The sequence below is a fragment of the Neolamprologus multifasciatus genome, chromosome 19, assembly GCF_963576455.1.
Source record: "Neolamprologus multifasciatus chromosome 19, fNeoMul1.2, whole genome shotgun sequence".
Taxonomy (NCBI): domain Eukaryota; kingdom Metazoa; phylum Chordata; class Actinopteri; order Cichliformes; family Cichlidae; genus Neolamprologus; species Neolamprologus multifasciatus.
This window is the reverse complement of record NC_140457.1, coordinates 23851631-23875416: the sequence shown is the minus strand read 5'-3', so window position 1 is coordinate 23875416 and position 23786 is coordinate 23851631. Positions and strand designations below refer to the sequence as shown.

At 39.9% G+C, this 23786-nt stretch overlaps 1 protein-coding gene and 1 pseudogene across 3 annotated transcripts; one reads left to right on the top strand and one right to left on the bottom strand.

Annotated features, from left to right (window-relative positions):
* Positions 1-1885: 1885 nt before the first annotated feature.
* Positions 1886-9789, top strand: LOC146496676 (uncharacterized). 2 transcript variants are annotated; one of them, XM_085142759.1, is made up of 11 exons: positions 1886-2112; positions 3087-3381; positions 3995-4079; positions 5758-5862; positions 6217-6317; positions 6434-6535; positions 7027-7153; positions 7243-7347; positions 7450-7605; positions 7731-7852; positions 8686-9789. In XM_085142759.1, exons 1-11 carry the CDS (start codon positions 2025-2027, stop codon positions 8825-8827), a joined length of 1428 nt encoding a protein of 475 aa, XP_084998885.1. In that variant the 5' UTR covers positions 1886-2024; the 3' UTR covers positions 8828-9789. The 2 variants fall into 2 exon arrangements, with proteins under 2 accessions (XP_084998885.1, XP_084998887.1); XM_085142761.1 differs by having other exon boundaries at positions 1888-2112; positions 3998-4079.
* A 2317-nt stretch (positions 9790-12106) lies between these two features.
* LOC146496675 (tumor necrosis factor alpha-induced protein 2-like) lies at positions 12107-23418 on the bottom strand (annotated as a pseudogene). The gene is made up of 12 exons (XR_014871093.1): positions 23127-23418; positions 20254-20496; positions 19346-19994; positions 18977-19088; positions 18655-18777; positions 18009-18103; positions 17801-17893; positions 17577-17698; positions 17356-17475; positions 17085-17240; positions 15773-15894; positions 12107-12716 (listed from the first exon to the last, which is right to left on the bottom strand). The product of XR_014871093.1 is annotated as a tumor necrosis factor alpha-induced protein 2-like (transcript).
* Between the last annotated feature and the right edge of the window lie 368 nt (positions 23419-23786).

The following is a 23786-nucleotide window of genomic DNA, read 5'->3' as shown; positions in this document are numbered from 1 at the left end:
AGAGGGTTTTCCTGGGGAAATTCCACTCCCAAGTCCACTCCCAGTCTCTCTCTCTCACACACCTCTCATCCAGTTGCTGACTTTCAATTCATCATCAAAATGAGATACAGCACCGGGGAGTTGTACTTTGTTGCAAACAATGGCAGTGACAACGGTCATTTTTTTAATATAGCACATTTCATTACACTTAACATAAAAACCTAAAAACCTATGTAGGTCTACTATGCCTCGAGGCAATGGAATCAACAAAAGGCACACAGTAATTAAATATCAGCCTGTGAGAATAAAGAGGTTCTGAGTTTGTTTTTGAATGTAGACACGCCTCTGTTTGACCTCATGTCAGCAGACAGCTCGTTCCAAAGAACAGGAGCACAGTATTATTAAAGATAGGTAAAGAGTAACAAAGAACAGATCCTCAAGGATCCACTGTTCAAATTTTGATTTCTGCAGATCTAAAACTACTGAAATACGAACACGTCTATCCTCATTGTGATAAAAATCAGTTAAGAACCGGATCTGTTAAACCAACTAAATCATGAAACCTTTGAATGCTGAGAAAATAAAGACCTGAGACAGGGCTACAGTTACCACTTAACAAGTGATTTAAGTTTTTATTTTATTTTGAAATTGAACAGTGACATGTCTTCGTTGCTCTTTCGTGTACCTCGTTGACATTACATGTACATTATCTTCTACCTGTATGTTACATGTACATGTATGTATATTTCATCTAAGTGTACATTATGTGTATGTTATGTCTACATTACAGGTGCACTTACCTTGTTGACGTTACATGTAAATTCCGTGTATGTGTTTCGTGTACGTTGTTCGACTTAAAAAGTTTACAGTGCACAAGAATTAAGCTACACTTTCATGAGAAAAAGTCTGAGCCAGCTATGTTTCACGCCCACAGAAGCGGTGTGGGAAGAAGCTCTTGGTGCACCGTTTTCATGCTGATGTTAATGCCAGATGCACTAAGCAATTTATCTGTAGCTTTGTGTGGACTGCCATTTGCTGTGGTTCCCAAAAACGTCCACTTTTGCAATAATATCACCAACAGAAATTTCACAAACTCACTTGTTATAATGGTGACACATTATAGAACGCACTCAAATTCACTGAGCTCTTTAGAAAACTAGTCTTTCACAAATATTTGTAAAAGCAGACTGCAAGCCAGGTGAGTTTATACAGTTTTAGGGCCAAAAACACCTGAATTCAAAGAGGTGTGACCCAGTACTTTAGTACATATAGTGTACCTTTTGCCATATTTTGTCAGCTACTTTACAGATTAGAAATGCCTGTTATGTTCAACATAAATCAGTACTGCAGTTTTACTTTACTTTGCATGCCTTTCATTAACAACATGTTAGCAAGCGGCACACACATTTCTTTTTTTTCTTTTCACTCTGACTCATTACATTGGCATTGATAGTTATTTATAGACAAAGTCATAAGGGCAGAGCCAAAGAATGTCTCCAACTCACTTTCCTGCTGTTGCTTTTTTAAGGTTACTACATAATTGTAGGTTGCATATGTACACACAGTATGTATGTAAAGCACAGTTCAGTGTCTCAGCTGACATTTCATTGACTGATTCTTATTGATTCATGTAGTTTTCATGTGTGCAAGTTAAAGTGGGACTCATTTTACACTGTAGTACAATGACTCATTCAACAATGTGTAACTACAGTGTTCACACTTTAACCCCCCAAAGCGATATATTATTTAAATGTTAGGATGTTTTCATAAATTTCACAAAAGTGAGGACAACAGGCTTCTTCCGCGAGTTGTAAGTATTATTATTGTTATTATTATTGCACATTGCATCATTGCTGTTAGGATGATGTCAAATGATGCAGAAACGAAAGCATTTTGTACTGTCGCAGTGATGCTATGGGAAAATCCCTTCGACTGCTTTATAAGCTCCACACCGCACAGCGCTGCCAGGAGTGCATTACTGAAACGTGACAGTGCAGATCTTCAAGCATCGTCTTTGCTAAAAGAGCGAGCAGTTAAAAGTCGATATGAAGAAGATTTTCAGCAGAAACAAGAAGATTCGGAAGAGTGAGGGCAAGAAACCTTTAATAGAAAATAACAACAACATACAAGACGGTAAGAGCGCTTTACTATTATTACTGTGGGAATCCTTCATCTGTATGGTTTATATGTAGCAGGGAATAATAACTGGAATCATCCACGGACTGGCTATTTTATATTTGTTTGAAATAATTGATATTAATTGATTGATTGTTACTGATAGGCCATTAACTCAGAAATAAAAACTAGTTTAACACATGAGCAGCGCAAGCTGTTGCTGAAGCGGCAACAAAGTGACGTTGCAATATTTTCATATCAGAGCGTCAAACTGCAGCGCAGCTTAGCCTCAGGTATGCAGGGTATTTCCAAACAAATATGTCCCAACATGCATTCCCAAGTTAATATCGATAAGTGTAGAGGCTTACTACTTATCTAATCAAGTGCAAACTTAAATTTCATCATAAGTGCTGGTTTTACTTCCTCCTATCCGAAAACAAAGCGAATTTTATGTTTGGATATGATTAAGTGAAAAAACATGCACTGTAGCCAGAAACTAGCCATAAACTACAAGTGGAATGTCAAGATTAAAGGAAGTAGACAATAAGACTCATAACCAATGGGATCGGGTGACTATCGCCAATGTTAACCCTCTCGAGGCAGGCGTTGCCGATTTGCAACAGTTAAAAACTAACAACCTGATTACCCCACATACATATTTTATGAGTTTTTTTTACTCAGAAGTACCACTGCAGGTCTTGGTTGTGCATTAGCAACAGAGGTAAGGATGAGCTTGATAAATTGCTTAGTCTCTGGCACTTCATTCATTCACAATTACATCACCCAGGCTTTTAGAAGCTGACAAACTCTGACAGGCTCATTGTCACATATCTTGGCCGAGTCACAGCAAGAATTTCACCTTACCTCGTCTGACACGGTGCCCCTTTTTATTAGAAAAAATATATAAAATATAACCCCATCATTTGGCTTGGATCAAGTCAAAACATGAAAAGAGTTCACATGTTTGTTTGTTCTTTCTGGCTCTTTCATAGGACATGACTGTGCAGGACATGGGTATGAGAACCCTTTGGCCCAGAACTCCTTTAACACTGCAGAGGAGCAATCCATGCAGAGACAACAAAGCATCTCACTTCTGGAATTCGTTCAGTGTCTTGGGGTGTCCTCTGAAAGCCTTTACAACCTCATAGAGCTTAATTTGGGACAACAGAGTGTCATTGATTGGTCCAACCCTCAGACATTGTATATCCTGCACAAAGTGCTCCAGGAGATCAAATCTGTCAAGCAATGCCTGCAACTGATGGACTGGGTCCAACATAAATATCTGAGGTATTTATGTGCCAGCTTACTTTTTTTTTGTTTAAGTAGCCACATCAGCTCAGTGCTGTTGTGTGCATTTGTACCTTTAAATATAGATTTGGTGAAGATCAAACCAATGAGGCACTTGGATGTTAAGCTGGTTGTTGGGTGTGTCTTCCAGCCCAGATGCCAGAATATGCAAATGAGCATTTTGAATGGTCAGTAAGACCTAAGTAACTATATAACAACCAATCTAGTCACCATTCACATACATCTATGAAAACTAGCGTTCAAATTTATAGTTAAGCACAAAAGGTAAGAAAACCTATGATCATCACTTCTAGATCTCTCAGATTAATTCAGTGTGTTATTTCTGTTTTGTGTGTTCAAAATTTAAGCATAAATACAGAGATTTGCTATAAAATCCTGGCATATAGCAAACTGGCTCAGTCTGCTTTTATTCATTGTTATTCACCACATCTTCAACCTGTTATTTCAAAAACAGGCAATTAAAATGTTAAAGCAGGTTTTATCATATCAATAGGGAATTAGGATTGAAAGTATTTGTCTCTTGTCTGAATGTTAGCTGTTAACAGATGCTGGTGCTCACTTCTGATGTGGGTGTTTTCTGGTACTTTCCAAGCAGGGAGGTGGTTTTTAGTTCAGACCAAAAGCCGTTCTGTGAATGGAAAGACAAGGCAAAGGAGAAGCTGTTTCAAAGTGTGCAGGTAAGAATACCAATATAGCTTATCATACATTTTATGAGCCAGACAATCTTTGGAGACACACACGCACGCACACACACACACACACACACAATTCAATTCAATTCAATTCAATTTTATTTATATAGCGCCAAATCACAACAAATGTCGCCTCAAGGCGCTTCATACACACACACACACTGATATCGTTCAAGGTTTTCTACACAGCCTCTGTGTAGTTAGGTGTGTCTTTACAATCACTATTAGTTATTTTGGTTATTTTAAATACCCAAATATCAGGTATATTCAATATAAGCATCAGTATTAAGCATAATTAACCATCAGCAAAATCACAAATAAATTATGATTTTGTGTTTTTCCAAGTCTTGTTCAAAAACATGTATAATCATGGTTGGTGACACATTTCTAATGCTTCACATTCCTGACACTATTATGCCAAGGTCAAAGCTCGATCATGTCTACAGACAAAAAATCAAAACGTTTTCACTACACAAATCACATTTCTCATTTAACATATTGACCCAACTTGTATTTTGAGTTATCTTTGATTAAAAATAATGATGATTAGCAAACGCACACAAACTCTGTTTCCGGATGTTTAGCCTTTTCTCAGATGTAGTGAGAGGTAAGCCAGTGGGACTTCAGTCTCTATCTGTCCCACCTCTCTCGACACTTCTCACGCAGAGGTTGTTATTGTGTGCCAGTGTAAACCACAGCTGTGGGACCAAGTTATTTCCTGGAAGTGTAACACTTTCCCCACAATCCCTTTGGTGGCAGTGTTGCTCTTTGGTTTGAAAGGTGTGATCAACCTCAGGCCTTAACCAGATCAAAGAACAGATGCATAGAAGTAGTTGAGAAAAAAAAAAGCCACAATCTCAGCCCCTGTTCACAAGTAGACTGGCTTATGATCGCCATATAAATGAACTGGAAATGAAAATGTTTCTAAACGTAGTGTTTGCATTACTTCATTGAGTCTTCTTTGAATATGAGTTAGTAAGCAAAGTGGTTTATACATTTTAAGTATGTGTAGGAGTCACGCAGGTACTAAAAGTGTTAAAAATTGACTCGACTTTCCAAAACTTCAGCCCAATCAGATGTCACAAGAAGAAAAGGAACAGAAACACTGTTACGATCATCTGTAAGAAAAACAGGCCAGACAGTAGTTGATGAGGTAGTTCACCGAACCACAAGTGTGGAAAATCTGATATCAACAGCCTGCTGGGAGAAAGTGTCACTCAGTAAGTCTGTCAGATTCCTCAATGACACATTTACATGAAAGCAACAACCTCAAAGTGGCGCTACAGTAAAGATCATTAGTGTCCATCCTCTCAGCAGTACAAATGTACAAAATAGAAACCAAACTAGGGACAATTGTTGAAAATTAGCAGTAGCTATAAACCTGTGTGCGGCACATCAGTTTCATGTCTTGCACTTGAACTATGTTAAACTGCACTGTCCATTTTAAATAAATAAATTCAAATTCAAACTACTCTGAACCTAAATGGCCACTAGAGTTAACTTCAACTGACATGAGCAAAATTGGCCTCAGGGCTCACTTCATTAAAAATATGCAAAGTTACATTTCTAGTTTGGGACATGGTGTTTCCCCGGTAGTATCTCAGATTGTATGTCTGATAGAAAGTAAGCTTACAGTCTACTTCTGTGTTGTTTTTGTCCACAGAAAGAGATCAGAGAGTCCCTGGACAAAATCCTGCAGAATGAGAGCGGCATAGCTCCAAACTGCATAGAAGAAGATTATGTTAAACTTTATGTGGACACTATCCAGGTAAGAAAAATGCTCTTAAGCAGGAGCGTCAGATGAGTTTTATATCATAGGTCACATACAGGGCACTTTGATCTTAAGTGGGCTGAACCAGTGAGACTCCCCCTTTTTGTCAGTCTAATGAAGTTTATGCATTTAGTCCCTGAGTTAGCTGAAAATATAATGTTAACAGTATGTCTCAGTTTTTCTGCACGACAGAGAAATGCTGCTGTAGTAAATGACAGGAATGCTAAAAGTTTTCTGTGAAATTATAGAAAATGTTCTGGTAGATCATTGCAAAGAAAGTTTATTTGAAATTTCTGTTGTAAATAGTGAAAAACTGTTAGTGACCTATCATATCATTTGTCCCTCTTGAAGTGTATTAATGCCGTACCAAGAGAAGCACAAAAACTCCTTCCAGAACTGCACAATGAAGTGCAAGAAATTTGTTTCCGAGAGTTTCGAACATTTGTCAAAAGGTGAGTCTTTATCTTTTCTTCAGAAATAGGTGATTCATCACGTCTGAGATTTTGAGATTTGATGAAATCAGCATGTTGAATTTTTTTTTTTACTGTGTATCCTCTTTGGTTTGTAGGTACAGTGAAGAGCAGTATGGGGATCTTAAAAAAAGGGCACAAACTGACAACCCAGAAACAATACACTTCCTCAAAACACTGAAAACATCTAAGGAACTCAGGTGAGTGGTTTCTGTGTTTCTGTGGCAAATGTTAATTCAGTTTCTTTGAGCCCTATAATTGAATCAAAATACTTACTCACCACTGGATATCTACTTGAAGGCTTAACATGCTGTAGAACATAGGTGTCAAACTCTGGCCCGCGGGCCAAATTTGGCCTGCAGCCTAATTACATTTGGCCCGCGGAGCCATACCAAATTACTGTTAGAGCTGGCCTACTGGTATTATACAGCTAATATATATATTGTTTAGTATTAAGCTTTGCTTGTTCCAAATTCAGTTTTTCAGCAAAACTTGTTTGAGTCCATAAGAAAAGATTCGTTTTTATATCTGGAGGAAGATTTTTTTTTAAATAAATATTAATGTTAGCCCGTGACTTTGTTCCAGTTTTGAATTTTGGCCCACTGTGTATTTGAATTTGACACCCCTGCTGTAGAACATGATAATCAAAGCTGATGCCTGTTTTATAAATATTTTATGCTGTTTCTTTCAGGAAGTATGCTCAGACAATTGGTACGGGAGTCACACCTTCTCTTGTCAAAGAAACTGTGGAAACACTGGAGAACTTGGAGCACTCTACTTTAACATTCCTGATGGAAATTATAACTGTTATTGCAGAGGTATCTATCCATCCTAACCACAGATTTTAAATATATATATATAGGTAAATATATTTTCTTCTATTAATATGACATTTTCTGTCCGGCAGAACTACTTTAAAGATTTCTTCAGATCGGGCAGCAACTTGAACCACTTTGTTGATAGTGTTTACAGTCATTTCCCCACACTGCTCTATGTTATGGATGAGCAAAAAGTAAGAAAATTCCCAGCTGTCAAATATACACAAATTTACCTGTAGTTGTTTTTTTAAACCGATTCAGTTAAACTGCATTCATGTTGTCTTTATGTGTCTCAGGTGGTGGTGGATGAGGCCTATAAGATCATCGCCCGTACTTATGTCGAACATCTTATAACAAACAAGCAGAAAACCCTGAAGTGGCGATGGGCTCCTAATATTGGTGAACGAATACATGAAGATGCAAACCATCTTCACAAGAGCATTTCACTCTTGGTGAGATCAACAAGTTGCAAACAGTCTGTTTCTTGTTATGTGAATGACGTTTTACCTAAAGAGCAACTGGAAAACAATCTTAACCTTGACATGAATTCCTGTGATACTTTTTTGTGATGTATCAGGCTCCCGGTGTCCACGAGTGGCACAAGATGCTGCTGGGCATCCAAGAGGTGTTGGACTGCACATCCATTGATGCACTGAAGATAATAATGGCACGTCTACAGCAGGACTATTTCACACAGAGGTAAAACACTCTCTTACCTGTATCAATACAAACATGTTTACACACCTTCTTAGTAAAGGTCTCAGCCTCTCGCTGATAGGAAAGAGGGTGCTGCATTGATAACCTCCTTCTGACTGCTCTGACCAGCAGATTTCTGTAGTTTCCTTCAGAGACACAGACTTATTTTCAAACTGTAGTGCAATTTGATACAAGCTGGAAATGTAAGTCAAAGTACGCTTCTTCAATATTATGAGCAAACTATGGGCAACCACAGCAATCTGCTTGCAACCAAAGCAATTGCAAGGACAGAAAGCAACATCCCTGACCAACTGGTTGTGAAACCCATTTTCACCAAGAGACCATGGGATCACTAAGAGCCCTAAGGATTTTTCTTGATATGACTATTTCACTGCTCTAAAACAAATGTAAATATAACTATAGATCATAATTAGGAGCTTCCATAGATAACCTATTTGATCGAGCAGTCAACAGTGTCATTGCTACACACAAATTTGTGCTTCATTCAATCATTTTTAGTAACGTTTTACCAGCTTGCACGTATAAAACACACTTCCCCAGCAGAGCAGCTATATTCTCAATTCGTCAAACACACCTCATGTCTATTTTTTGGATGCAAACACTTGGCATAAAACAGTTGTGCGCAGTTTAGCTCATCCTTCCAGATGAGCATCAAGGAAAACATCTTTTCTAGATGTCTTATTTTATACTTTCAATCTTGTAAATATTGTTCTTCGCTGTATAAAAGAAAAGAAAAACTCTTTTAAATGAATAGATCTGTCTAACAGAATAATTTATGTGTTACTAACTTTGTGGGGTTTCTTCTTTGACTACAGTGAGGACTTCAAGTTACTGAACAAGTTGCTGAAGTGGAAGGGTCTTTCTAATGGCGATGTCAACGAGGTGCTGGACGCTCTTCCCGGCAGTGAATCCAGACCTATTTGCAGGTCCTGTTTCTCCTATCTTACCTGCTGGTGACGGCTTAGTTGGGCAACACGGGATTAAGTGCAACAAAAAAGATCAATGCTGATTGTTACATGTTGACAGCAGGTGGAGTCTGGCTGTGGGAGCATTATAAGCTGTGCAATTTCAAATGGCACAAAAAGGTTTTGGTCAAAGAGCTTTTTAGTGACATTTAGTAGCAGCTTATTAAAAGAAAAATGTGTGTTTTTTACTCTTACTCTGTATTACAGTAAACAACAGCAAGGGTTGTTTATGTACTTGAATTTGCTTTGTTTACTGAAGTTAGTGAAAGAAATGTTTAGATCACGTTTTAAAAAAATATTTTAATATTTATTACATTTTATTTATGAAGGTACAAACGTACATTTGTACAGAGTGAGGCGATTTAAAAGCCCACCTATTATTCCGTTATCTTCACTGAGACTGCTCCTGCCCTGTTAATAAACATGCAAAACCTCATTGTCTGATAATGAAGCACAAGCTCCTGGGATTATTTCTACTGCCTAGCAAGCTGTAATATTACAAATTCCATTAAAAATTCTCAAAAAAGGAGACAAATGCACGCACACAGGTCCCGTTTAATGACCCGAAGTAGCAGATGAGTCAGATGAGCATGAGCTGCCTGTGTAAGGACACCTGTAAGTCATCACTGCCCCCTGATGGGGATTGACTTCCTTTTGTAGCCAGCCTGAACTGCAATTTTTGTCACTTCAGCTTCGGCCTCATTTTTCTGCTGTTGACAACTACTTACAACACGCACACTTCCTAAACTGCTAATTTTGAACAAGAAAAACAAGGAATAATTAAAAATAGATATGATGAGTGTAAAAATATAACACAGTTGCTACAGTCCAGGCTGTGAAGTAAACTGTAAGAGTGTGAATGTGCAGGTTAATGGAACAGTGAAGGCATAACTGCAGTTGTGTTATTCCCTTAAATGAAAGTGTTGCTTAGATGTAATCTTTGGGCATCTAAAATTTTTTTTTAGCTTTCTTTCAGTTGTAACCTTTGACCCTGGCTTCTCTGACAGACAGGATGGAAAAACAATCTCCCAGGAAATACTGAGTCTGTTGCTAGAAAGCCATGATCCATAGAGTCAGCAGTCAGCAGACTAGCTGATAGGTTCCTGTAGTGTCTCAAATGTGGCTTATACTGTTTCCAGAACATGGGAACGTATGGTTTTAATGCAGTTTCTTTGTTCTATTTCTGTTGAAGAAACCTGACTTTTGTTGTCCTTAATAATTCTGAATTTTCTTTGAACTGTGTACTGTTCTTCAGATTATGTGCCTTCAACACAAAATCTCAACGTTCTGAAATGCTTTAATCTTTACCTGCTACTTTGCGTGAACCTCCTTCATGAGCTCTGGTTTATGGTTTTACGTTTTAAGGTTCTCTGTTCAATGACTTTTCTTTGTGAAAGAAATGATTCTGTACATTCCCACGATCATTCTGTTGCTAAAGACTGACTGTGATTAATAAACTTCAATTTAAAAACAAATGGCAGTATAGTCTTTGCACCACCAGCAAACACCACTAGATGGAGACCAACATCACCATACTGAAATGAGACTTGCTTCGCAGAGCTGGTCCCATGTTGTAGTTGTCATATGGAGAAAAGTCTGACGAATCTTTAGACAAAACAAACAGTAAGTTTATTATGTTTTGTAACATTATGGATATTTCTCTTCTTCAGCTATAAACGCCCTTTAAAGCCATGTGTATACTGTCCATGCAGGCATACAGGTCCAGATTTGGAGACAGGAACATGTACAGGTGATGAAGGATATCGGGCTATATTATTAATCAAACCCTAAATTTCAAGCAAACTTATTTCACTTTGTCATTATTGGATAGTGTGTGTAGAATTCATCCATTTTGGAATAAGACTGTAGTGTGTCAAAATCATAAGGCTGTGAATGCTTTCCAGATGTGCTGCAGGGTAACAGTGCCAGAACTCACAGGCAGAGAGGGGCAGACTAGCAAGAAGAAAAGAGAAGACCACAAAAAAAGGAGGGAAAAATTAAGAAATAAGTAAAGCATAACAGGTCATCTTCTTACTGAGTGTCAACCATCATGTCTGGTCATCTACATCACCTGCAAAGGCGAGATCTGAAGCTTCTATTTTGGCATCTTACAGCACGAACTGCTGTGGACCAAGGCTGTTGTCCCAGGCCGTAACAGGCTTCAGAGTATATTGACCCATACAGGTTCCTGCTTTATTTTTACGGGGAAAAAAAACCCCCCTTCGCTCTTCTATTTTCTCAAAAATCTTGCCCTTTTAACAGAAAAAGTTAAAAGGTCAAAATATTGATAAAACAATAAACTGACAAAAGACTGTGGAGGTCAGAGTGTCATAGCAGGAAAGCACCATGGAGTTTCTTATCAGCCTGGTTATTCCCAGTCAAATTCATCACTAGATCCTTTAATGAGATCATTTTCCTTTACTCCCTCTGCCTCTCATTGGGGAATTTTTTTACTGTGACCTCCTCCCCCCTGACTAGGCAATATCCCACCTCCTGCAGTTTTGACACACTTTCCGGACAAAAGCTGCATTTTGAAAATAGTTTCCTTCAAGACATGCTTCCCCAGCTCATTAGCTACAAGTATATAAAACAATGAATAAATAAACTGGGATTCATTGAGCGTGCCAATGATTTCCCAGAATTGTTCAAAGCTGCTGGAGTCACGGAAGAGCAATTCCTCTCTGGGTTGGGAAACCAGTGGATGAGTATTGTTAATACTCCGTTGATGAAGGGTTCATTAAATATAATCTTTAAAGCCATGCAACCTCGGACTTCACAGGATTTCTTCAAAGACTTCCTCAAAGATTCATGGGCTTCATGCAAGATAATTTCTTAGACATATCAGATTTAGATGATTCCTTATATGATTCAATAAATAAACCTCTAAGAAGGAGAGTTATAGACTTACACAAGCTGGGAAGATCTTTTAGAACCATTTCTGAACTATTAATGGCTAACTTCCCTCCATGCTACCTTGATCATAGCCTCTCCTCCTCCATGGTTTTGGTGGAGATAGTTGCTGTAGGGTTTGTCGGTAATGCTGCATTACCTATCAAGCTACATGTATAGATATAGTGTTCACTTGTAACCTGCAGTTATCATTCTTATGATTTTTATAATTAACATATGTTGATACTTATTATAGACATTAACTTTAACTTCATTCCCTGTCTGTTGCCAGTACTGTTGCTGTTTTTTCCACATACTATAAACCCTACAGTTAGTTTACATGTGGATCATCTACTAAACAGAGTAAACACTAAAAACAAAATGAGCTGGGTTTTGCACATTTATTAAAAAAACTCAACTTACTCATCTATTTATGTACATGAGACATGTATAATTCTCTGTAATACAATATGGCATAAAATACAACTTTGTAGTTTTTAAACAAAACGACATATAATAGAACAACACTGACCTGTTTGTAAGTCTGTAAAAACAGACTCTTGAATGACTTATTTACAGTTTATATGAAATGCACAAAAATTGCCAGCATGAATGTAACATCTAGCTTATGTATACAGTAACATACAGTGACTACAGCGAGCATTCACCATCACAGAGTCTGCGCATAATCGGGATTTCAGTAACATCTGAAGGTTTTTCCCTGGCATTCACTCTGTATGTCTTTACAGAGATAGACTGTAACACAATATAATACACAATAATATTGCTGCTCTGCAACCAAACTCTCAGTCAGTGATACTCTAAGAAGCAAATGTGCGGCTCATCTCACTTCAACTTTGGAGAAAAACTTCCGGGTTCCAGGATCAGCACAGCTCTGTTTCAGTGTGTCTGACAGAGTGGTTTTGACGATTTTCCTGTCGGCTTTGGAGAGGTTTGTCTTGAGTTTGAGCAGAGCCAAAACATGTTTTTCACTGTTGGTGACAGAAAGAAGAAAGGGTTAAAAAAAAGTGATGATTTTCTCTATGTAAAGTCAGAGACTGTGAAAAAAGAATTGTCATGTGAAAGCTGCCACATTTGATATAGAAAAGAAAAAAATATAAAGAAATTGAGCATTTTTTTTAAGCTAAATATAATCTGCAATGTTTTATTTCACTTTCAACATATGAATAACAGAAAAAGTTATATCTTCACTGATCCCGTCAAGACTTTTGTTTCATTGCCATGTTATGTCTTTTTCTGTCTGTAGCCAGTTTCCTGCACCTGACACACATCCTTCCTGCAAACACTAACAGCTGTCAGTAAAACATCACCATCATCTAAACTGCTGAGAAGAGGGGAGATGGAAAATGTGACTCAGTCCACCTCTGTTGGAAATGTGACAATAGGTGGAACTCCTACTGCTGAAATGGATCTGTGCCTGAAATGCATGTGATTCTCCATGTGATGGCAAAACCCATGGCCACACTCTACAGTTGGTAACTCTTGTGTATTTTTATTTCTTCATTTGAACACAATAACACACGTTAGTTTCCAATAAGTTTATTGATTGGTTTAAGCACATTCGTTCAGTTTGTAAGCGCGCACATTTAATTTACTTATTGTGACATGGGACTCTGTAACATACACACACAGTCTAAAAGTGAGAGGAACAGTTCTTTGTTTATGCAGACACTCCTCACTCTGTGCCACACACACGTCTCATGTCAGCTCTCACTGCCAAACAGAACAGACACACAGTTAATGAAACAGTCAGGCACACCCGTTCTTCCCGCCTGCGCACCGCCCTGCGAGCTCACTGTGTCACTCCTCCGCTGCAGCAGGCCAGAGACCACACCTCCCCCACACACCCCCACCGCCCGACTAAGGCTGGGGCTCCATCCAGCCAAACGTACACCCCCGCGAGCAGGAGAGGAAATCGGCCACAACCACCAAAAGTTACGTGTGAACAGCAGCGGCTCCCCACAGAGAGCCTGTTTTAGCTGCACAAACGCCACCTGGCACTGCTCCGTCCACTGGACCAGATCGGGCGCACCTTTCCTGGTGAGATCGGTCAAGCGGCTGGCCAGGTCCGCGAACCTAGGCACAAACCGGCGGTAGTAGCCTGCCAGCCCAGGAGACGTGCCTGTCACTACCCGATCCGTACCGGAAACCCGATCGGTACCCCGCATGCGCGAAAGGTGTCTACTTCCGGTCGTAGCGTTTTACGATAGTTACGGGTCAGAGTATCCGTTAAGATGTTAAGAATAATAAGTATATCTTAAAATGTTTGCAATAATGACGCATTTCAGTACAATGTAGACAAAAACGAAAAATAAAAAGGTAGTTACAGATCGGTACGGTTTCCGGTACGGATCGGGTAGCGACAGTGCCACCTCCTTTTTGGTCTTCCGGCGCAGACAGGATGCAATCGCTGCTGTTTTCTCCACCCGTGGATGCACCTGCCCGTTACAGACTCCCCAACCTGTGGAGGTTTGCTCTCAGGTCCAGCACGTACTGAATCTCATTTTTTACGGGGCTCGACCCTTCCTCCCAGTTTTCTTTAATCAGGTCGAGCCCCTTCCATGGCTGTCTGCTCTACAGCAACTCAAAGGGAGAAAATCCTGTGGAGGTCTGGGATACCTCCCTCACTGCAAACAACAGAGGGTCTAACCAGCGATCCCAATTGCGTTCATCCTCGTGAATGAACTTACGAATCATGGACTTTAAAGTCTTGTTCAGCCGCTCCACCAGCCTGCCAGTCTGAAGGAGGTGGACACTGGTCTGAACAGATTTAATGCCCAGTAATTTTTATAGCTCCTTTAGTGTGCGAGACACGAACGCCGTGCCCTGGGTGGTCAGTATTTCTTTTGGAATACCGACCCCGGAGATGACACGAAACAGGGCTTGTGCCACACTTTTCTGCCTCCTCCCCCCCAGAGTCAGTGTCAGATGACCTTGCGTCACCACTGAGCGCTGTGCAGACATTACATGCGTCTACAGGTCGCGATCTCATCCCCGCATACTGCCCCAACAAGCTATGTAACCTCCGGCCAATTGGTGCCCAAAATTAGGGGATGAGCAGGCCGTGTAGCCTCCAGTACAGTGGCCAGGTGATCCTCCACCAACGTCACGGCTGTGGTGAAGTCGGCAGGCCGATGCCAGCAGACCCAGTGGGCAGTGGCCTCGGGCAGCCCCTCCACAAACTGCTCGAGGACCACGAAGTTCAGCACATGTGCCTCCTCCAGTGATGGCCCCGGACAAAGCCCTGGACGTTTGTTGAATTCGCAGTTCTTTGCCTGATTTCAGTTTTGTTTTCTTACTTTTGTAAATATAATTTTTTGAGTTAACTAAATGAAAACCTTACTTTTCTAACAATTCCTGTGACTTCTCCTGCTTTTTCAACTCGGTCCATCACACTCCAAGTATGAACTAGTTTTACATAACTCTTCCATAAAACTCTTATTCAGTATAAACATATATGAGTGCTATCAAGAGCAGTGTTTACGTCTCTTGGTTCCCTTTCCCTTTTTCCTATAAGGTTAGAAATAAGACCAAAACAAGACAGTTTGGTTTCTGGTGCCACATTTGGAAAAAAACTCTCCTTTTAACTCTAATTAACAGGAATTATTGACTTCATCTACACAAAGCCGCTGTTGCTTCTCTCATGCCAGCGTTTTTTATTTAGCTTTCTGTTTCAGTGCACTATCAGTGAAATTGGTAATGTAAAATAGAAAGGCAGCACATCTATTTTTAGCTCATGTTAGTTCCCGTGAATGTCGCTCATCCTGCTCACAAGATATATCTGATACCAATTAAGATGTTTCGCTCAGTCAGCTTCCTGTTTTCCCTCAACTCTCTCTGAAAAGCACGATTGTTTATCCTGACCTAATGTCTCACAAACCTCTCATCATAATATAGTTCTGTCCTTATTGATTATGTTACAGTTGATACACCAGGCCAAAAACGAGAGCACATTACATTTCCGTGAGCTATACTCTGTATGTTTTTGTATTAAAGTAAATAATGTCTGAGTCAATTCAAAAGTTACCTGAGGTCAGGATAAGCAGATCCCAGTGAAACGATTTGCATCTGTATGGCAGGAATATCTTGGAGTTTTAGCACTTCTGCAATGTTGGTCAGGATTTCCTTTAACCAGTCTTGTGTGGATCCCTGTGAAGACAAATCAGGGACGTCAGTTTTGTCTGCAAGTTTCCTCAGATTGTAATCAGCATAGCTGCTGTTTTTGGAAATAATGATGTTTTTTCCTTCTGGAGTAATTGCACTGGAATTTTCAGCTAGCTGGGCAGTATATGTGAATTTTAAGTTCTTTCAGTTACACAGACTGAAAATTTGCTCCAGTCCTGTACTGCAACTGGCAAAGGATCCATTTTAGCTTATTATAATCCCTGTCTCATAATAGTGACCCCCTCCCACTCCTTGTCCTCTCATCATTCCAGATCCAATATCTATTGACAAATGTATTTTTCTATTTCGTACTGATTTTTCTTTTTATTCACTTGATTTTAAAAGTAAAACCAAAGTAAGAGGGTAAATTTCAAAACTTAAATACAACCCGTCAACGGTTCTTTTACTGTAGTTAGTTGAATTTGTGACTAAGGTTGTTCGCCTCATTCCGCTTCCTTGGTGCCACCAACACCCAGGACCTCAAGTGGGAGCCCACCATCACCTCCGTCATGAGGCCCAGCAGAGGATGTACTTCCTGAGGCAGCTGAAGAAATTCAACCTGCCAACAACACTGCAATCATCGAGTCCATCCTCATCTCCTCCATTACCGTGCGGTATGATGGAGCCACCATCAGGGTCAAACAGACTGCGGCATGTTGTGTGCTCTGCTGAGATGGTGATTGGCTGCAGACTCCCATCTCTGCAGCACCTGTACACCTCCAGGACACTGGGGTGTGCAGCTCGGATCCTTCTCATTCTGGACACAGTCTGTTTGACCTGCTCCCCTCAGGCAGAAGAACAGTTTCTTCCCCTCTGCTGTTGGACTCATGAACAATAACCATATGACTGTTCCCACCACAAACACATGACACTATACTGTTTTCTGTGCATCTGTTCCATTTTTGCACTGATCATCACCTGCATACATGTATATATCAATCTGCTTAGCACTTTTAATTTAAATTTTTATGTTTATTTAAGCGTTTGTCTCACAGTATGTTTTGCAATAAGTACCACAGCAATTTCCTAATGTTGTAAACCTGCTCAACATTTGACAATAAAACCCTTTCTGATTCTGATTCATCCTGTCAAACAATGTTATGCTGATCAGTGTTTGTGCTTAATTGATTTAATTTGTGTCTCAGTTAAAGTGTGCATTAAAGATCAAGTCTCACCATTTTGGCAAACAGCTCGTGCAGTTTCGCTGCATTTTCTTTCACAGTCTCGTAAGCCTTCTGCTGCTTTTTGGTGTTCTTTAATTTGACTTTTCCTTTCAGGAGCCTTTGGACATATTCCACTGTCACTTCCTGGTGAAGCTGACCAATCAGCTCCTGAATTTAAACCAAGTATATAAGTAGTCAGAGCGCATCATAATCCTTTTACTAAAACACTGGCAATGAAGGCAATAATGGCCATTCAGTCCATTATAAAGTTTCCTCCTTTTACCTGGTAAGAGGACTGACTCGAACCCTGAAGTTCTTGAAGCTCGTCTTCAGTGCTGTTCAGCAGCTTCTCAAACGTGTTTTTCTTCAGCCAGTCGCTGGTTCCCAGTTTCTGGTAGTGTGGCTGTGTGAGGAACAAATAACAAAGTTTTTTAAATCTTTGATTAAGACATATTAGGATTTAATCCTGAGGATTATTGATATCTGCAGTTGTAAAGAACCTACTTTGAGGATCTTGTGCACAGGAGTTAATAAATAAGTGTGGGCAGACTGTTTCATCTCAGTCAGGACCTGCAAAGTTTTTCTTCACATCCTCTGGGAACAGATCGTGCTTCACAAGGAAGTCCCTTTAGAGAGACCACACAGGACACATTAGCTCACAGTGACGTATTCGCCTGTTATGATGAAGTTAAAATCTGAATTTCCATCTAACTGGATCAGAAACAAACCTGAGCTGTTTGACACAGCTGAGGTTTGCCTTTATGAAAACTTTGCTGTGCGGCTTGTTCTGCTTAATGACGTCTTCATGGAAAGTTTGATACCTGCAGAAGATTAAAAACAGTTTTCACTTTTATTATCTTGTTATTACCAAACATTAAACTAAAATGTATTTTCAAATGACAATATTTAAAAGACAGCCTTGTGAAGCCTTGTTACCTCTGCATAAAGTCTGTCAGGTTGGATGTTATTTCCTGGGCCTTGTGTCGGTCTCTTACAGTTATATGTGCTGATGTCACGATGCCGTAGATCAACTGAAGACAAATGGATTGACAAATCAGTGGCAGTTTTAAGTACTCAAAGCCCTTTACACAGCAGTGCTCTTCCATCATTTTCAGATCCAGTTACACACCAGGAACCAAACCCAGTGCTTTACAATGTTAGTGACTAACCCAAGTGATTAAACTACAGAACCATGGGAGGGTTTGAAACTGTGACTTTCTACAATTGACCCTAACAAAAACTATTGTCTTCCTTGTTTGTTAATCTTTTCCTCAAAGTTTCTCAAAGTCTTTTTCAGTTTGGTTAATATGTGCAGCAGGCTGGAAAATATTTGTCGGCACTTCTTAAGTGTTCTACAGTGAATAACAGAGGAAATGTCATGTCAAAACAATGTTAGGTCATTATTTAACCACAACATAGCAATTTATTCAAAGCCTCTCATCATGGTCAACAAATGCAGGACTCACTATAGGGATCCTTGAAGTTGGCCACCACAAGTGACGCCTTTCACTTTGTATTAATACATTTTTTAAAAAGCATCGATTTCAGCCTCTTTAATATCAAGTTGTTGCAGCAACTCTACCTGGATGACATCATAGGCCACAGGACTGGCGTAGCAACCATCATCTCTTCTCGGCTCCTTTCCTTGATCCCACTCTTTCTTTGCTTCATCCAATACTCGGCCAATATATTTCATCAGGTCGCTCTAAACACACAACAACACACAGCTGCCACTTTTAAACTGCTTTCAGATTTAATTATTGACAGTAATAATTACATCTACAATATTATATTCAAAAAACTTAAACCAGCAACTCTTTGATGCTGGACTTGCACATCTCACTTTAAGCCCTGCATTGACCATACTGATTAACTGGATACACGCCTTAGATACACTGTGTTACCTGTTGTTTGCTGAGGTACTGCTCCTCCAGAGGTTTCAGTAAGTCGTCAGGAAGCAGGTTTCCCAGCGCTTCAGTATTTATATTACTGACCAGCTCAGGTTTTTCAAGGATTCTGATACACAGAGCAGATAACACATGAGTTTCTGTAAACACCCCAAGTTGTGTTTAGTCTACAAAGATGACATTTTATTTAGCACATTAAGAAAACAAGAAATTAGCCGTTACATTTGTATTATTATTCACTATCTATCTGTAATTGTTCAGGTATTTATTCTTCAAGAAACAATGAAGGACCTCACACTGACAGATATCATCATGTTTAGGGACAGAAAGATGCTACTTCAAACAATAATTGAACTGGTGGCTTACCCTGGATAAAACTCCTTCACCCATCGCAGGAGGAAGCTGCAGTCCTTGTCATCCAGAACAAAGTCTGCAATCTTTTTGAGTCTTGCGCTGAAAGTTTGATGGTACAGTCTTGCATAAAAGTTACAGATGTCCATCTCTGGTGGGTAGCAGTTCTTCACAACCTCCACCACCCACTCCATGTCTTCTTTCAGCTGCCTGCCCATGGACTGGATGTCTGCCTGGATCGAGGACTGGTTCACCTGGCCACCAGTGGGGCTTGATGGGTTCTCGAAACGACTATACACTAATTCATGAAGCACTTTGTCATGGTGCTCCTTCCACTTCTTAGGCCTCCAGGCTGGTGGCGTCCGGCATCTTTGTCCCCACAGCTGGTCCTGCTCTTCCTCAAGGTTGATGGCTTTCACTGCAGATGTCAAAGCAGACACTGATGCTTCCTCAGTGCTGAGAGAAAAACTCTGCTGCACAGTCTGCTTTATACGCTTTTCAAGGGCTTCATAGTCTGCAGCAAGCTTTTCTACTGCTTCCTCGTGAGCTTTGAGTGCATCAGCCTCTGTTATCTCTCCAAACAGATGTTTCTCCCTGTCTATCAACAGTTGAGTGGCTTCAAACAGGTATTGTCCTTCAAGGCATTCCTCAAAAGTTGGAGTCACTGGTGGACAAAAACAAAGATCAATAATCTTCAAACAGTTCATATTTCTCTCAAAATAAGGTATTTAACATTTCTGGAGGAAATGGAGAACCTTATTTCTGTAATAGAGGTGTTTTTTTTACACATCAGCACTATTTTGTGGAACAACCATAACATCAATTTCCTTTCTTTTTTTAATATGTCACACAAAACACAATTTAGTTGAGATACAGAGGGTTAACAGGAAATAGCTAATAACAGCTGGATGTATGTCACTCACCAACTGGTGAGTGACATACATCTTCTTCACTAGGTGATTGGTGTCCATCAGTACTGGAAGGACCGTTGTCACTGGGTTGACCTGTGGGGCTTCGCCAGAACTTTTTAAACCATTTTCCTCCAGCTCTTAAAGTTTGTTCAGGGGAACTGTTGGACGTGCCTGTTGTGGATGAACCCGGCTGTGTCCGCATTCTTCTCCAGGTCGTAAAACGTGACCAACAGGCCAAGAAAGGTGCTGACAAATCTGCAATTTAAAAAAAAATCTGTTTTAATATACATTTTTTTATATGATTGGCATAAACTAAACATTTTAGCCTTGTGTATAGCATGACCATGAAATTAAAAATAGATTAAACCATAAATCTGCAATATGTACATTGTCATAATACATAATAATCAATAAATAAATGCATTGAATTGCTTTGAATTCCAATAAGATTATTATAGAAAATCTGCTATCCGAGATTTCCGCTTTATAAATCCCACAATTATTATCAGCACAGTAACTTAACGACATGATAAAAAACACAATAACAAAAAACTGTCATGCGTCATGCAGGAAGGAAGATCAAAAAACACTTTTTACAGAACAACACATTTAAAAATGAGACATAAACAACATCAGCCCTAACACAAAGAAAACTACTGACATCAGAAAAAACACAAAACATCATCCAATCTAATTACAAGAATACGCCAAAGTAAGTCTGTAAAAAGTATTTTTGTGGCCAAACAAACTATCAACATTATATATATCTATAAAGAACATAAAACATCTTTCAGATTCTACGTCACAGTCACTGCTTTGAAAGTAACTGCAGCTGCTGTGAGCTTTTATGCCTCATGAGACAAACTTCCAAAGCACACAGACACACACAGACACACACACACTCAACCAGATTGTTTGCAGGTCAGAAAGTCTCGGTGCGTAGTATGCTTCGGATGGCACTGACAAACAAAGACTTTTGCTTTTGTTTGGTGACTCAGTGAAACATCGAGCTGACTGTTATGACAGACAAACATAAAATTAATTCAAATAAAATTGTTGAAAACATATCTGAACAAGTACTAAAATGATTTTTCTTTCTGCCAAATGATGTATCCTTGCAATTTTCTGTTGTTTCAGCAGCATTCAGGACCAGAATAACTAATGGAGTCACAAAAGTAAATGATGCTTTAATTTGGTTTGGGTATCAGTTAATTATTAAAGGTTTATTTGTACATGTGAACAGACTCTTTAGATCTGTTATTCTGTTTTAATACAGAAAAAGTCCAGTATGACTTACTTACTTACTTTGGTTTCATATTGTTCTTTCTGGTGTTTACATTGCATCTTTTAAACGACTGACATCCACTTTGACCTTTCTGCTGCTGTGTGGATACACACTGCAGATATATCTTTTACTAAGTCAAACAAACATTTATCCAGGCCTGGGTTACAGAGGGCTGCAGTCTACACAGAGACACCCAGATCTCTCTCTCCCTAGCTCTTCCAGTATAGGGCACTGAGCTGTTCCCGGGCCATCCAGGAGAATCTCTCCAGTGTAGGGTTGTGCCTGAAGGCCTTATCCCAGCTGGATATGCTTGAAAGCTCTCACCTAGGAGGCACCCTAGTCACATATCCAAACCAGTGGCTGCTTTCCATGTGGAGGAGCAGCAGTTGTGAGTCCCTCTGAATGATTGAGATTCTCACCCCATCTCTAAGTGAAAGTCCCCCTACCCTCTTAGAAAGGTTATTTCCAGCATTTGTATCCACAGTCTCATGTTTTTGGTCACTGCCAAGAGCTCTTGGCCATTAGTGGGAGTAGGAACATAGACCAGCTAAATGTCACCATTTAATTTAAGACAAAAAATACAAAAAACCCCACCCACATTATCTGTAAAAAAGGTGCTTGCTCAGGTAGTCCAGCAGGTCGTTTACCAGTTGGAAGGTCTGTGGATTGATCCCTGGCTCCTCCAAACTGCGTGTGGAAGTATCCTTGGGCAAGATACTGAACCCTGAGTTGCTCCTGATGCATTCATCAAAGTGTTAGTGTGTTCATGACTGAGACTTTGGCATCAAACACCATTTCTGCAATTTGTATGAGTCCTACTGTACTGTCAAAAGGACACAGTGGACTTCTATGTTGATGCCACATTAGTGGCGGTTGGGCAAACAGAGTACACAGACTTTCTGTTCAAATTAAAAGGAACAACAGCTTGGTCGGGCAGAAAGGATTTTACTCAACATTGTGGAAGAGGTGCCAGGAGATGAGTTGGAGCAAGGCAGGATCAGAGCGCTCTGAAGGCTTTAAGTATTATGATGTCTATATGGAGAAATGACAACAACACAAACCCCTGCGTAGGCTCCTCTAAACCTTTTAGCTCCTTCCTCTGTTGCGCTATATGAACACCAGTCCATTTAAGATGCCTTTCTTTCTTTATCCTGATCTGGGAGATGTAATTATTGGACTAACAAAAAGAGAACGACAAGCTCACACTCGTACACTTTGGGAGGAAATCCACGCAGGTGCAGGAAGAACATGCAAACGCTCCACATGAAGGCCCCAGCCGACTACGAGGCGCTTGTTGCTGTAGAGCACTAACCACTAAAGTGAGGCACAAAAGGTCAAAACAAGTTTTATTTTCTTGCTCTGGTGTTTTTTCAGATCTAAGGCAATTGTTCTTTCCCTTCAAGGCCCTCTATGATTTCATACAAAATTGCAACAGCAATTGAGAAACATTCAAAGTGTCTCTTTTGCAATTTAAATGACTTCAACTGATTTTTATAGTAACATTTTTGTCAGTTAAAAGTGTCAGCCACATTTGACCTGTGTGGTTTTTATTGCCTATAACTTAAATCTCCTGCTGTGATACAGTAACAGTTTTTCTTACCGTTCACTCTGCAGGATCTGCAGGATCTGCGGGGGAAGCAGCGGGGAAATGTCGAACACATTTTCCTTAATGCAGCAACTAACAGCCGTGTCTCAGCAGCAGTGATGGGAATAACGGCGTTACAAGTAACGGCGTTACCTTTTTCACTAATGAGTAATCTGGGTTACCGTCACTAACAAGAAAATGCAGTGCGGTCGCCTTACTATTTTTCAACAAGCAGACGGTCGAAGCTGTCTTCAGCTTACCGCATCTTATATCAGTTCCATGTAAGTAGCTGTCTACGTAAGTAATCTGGGCACAACAGCTTTAAGCAGCTGGGCGCGCTCCCGCAGACGGTTATCACTTTCTGGCAGACATCACTTTTTGGCACAACACCTGGAGCTAAGGGGGCAAAACAATCGCATGAGTGTTGCTGTTTGACTGAGGAAGAATAAAGTAGTCCTGTTAAGCCAACCACATGACCACTTCAAGATGACAAAGCAACAAGGTGATATTTACCAGTTTTTAAATTGTGTTGATAGGCCACGTAAAACCAGAGTCATGATAAACAATATACACGCGTGTTTTTTCCTGAATACTTTCATCATTTTTACTGTCTAAGGACAGCGCTAGCAAGCACTCTCTGCTTATGAGCAAAAAATTAAAAAACAAACCAAAAAA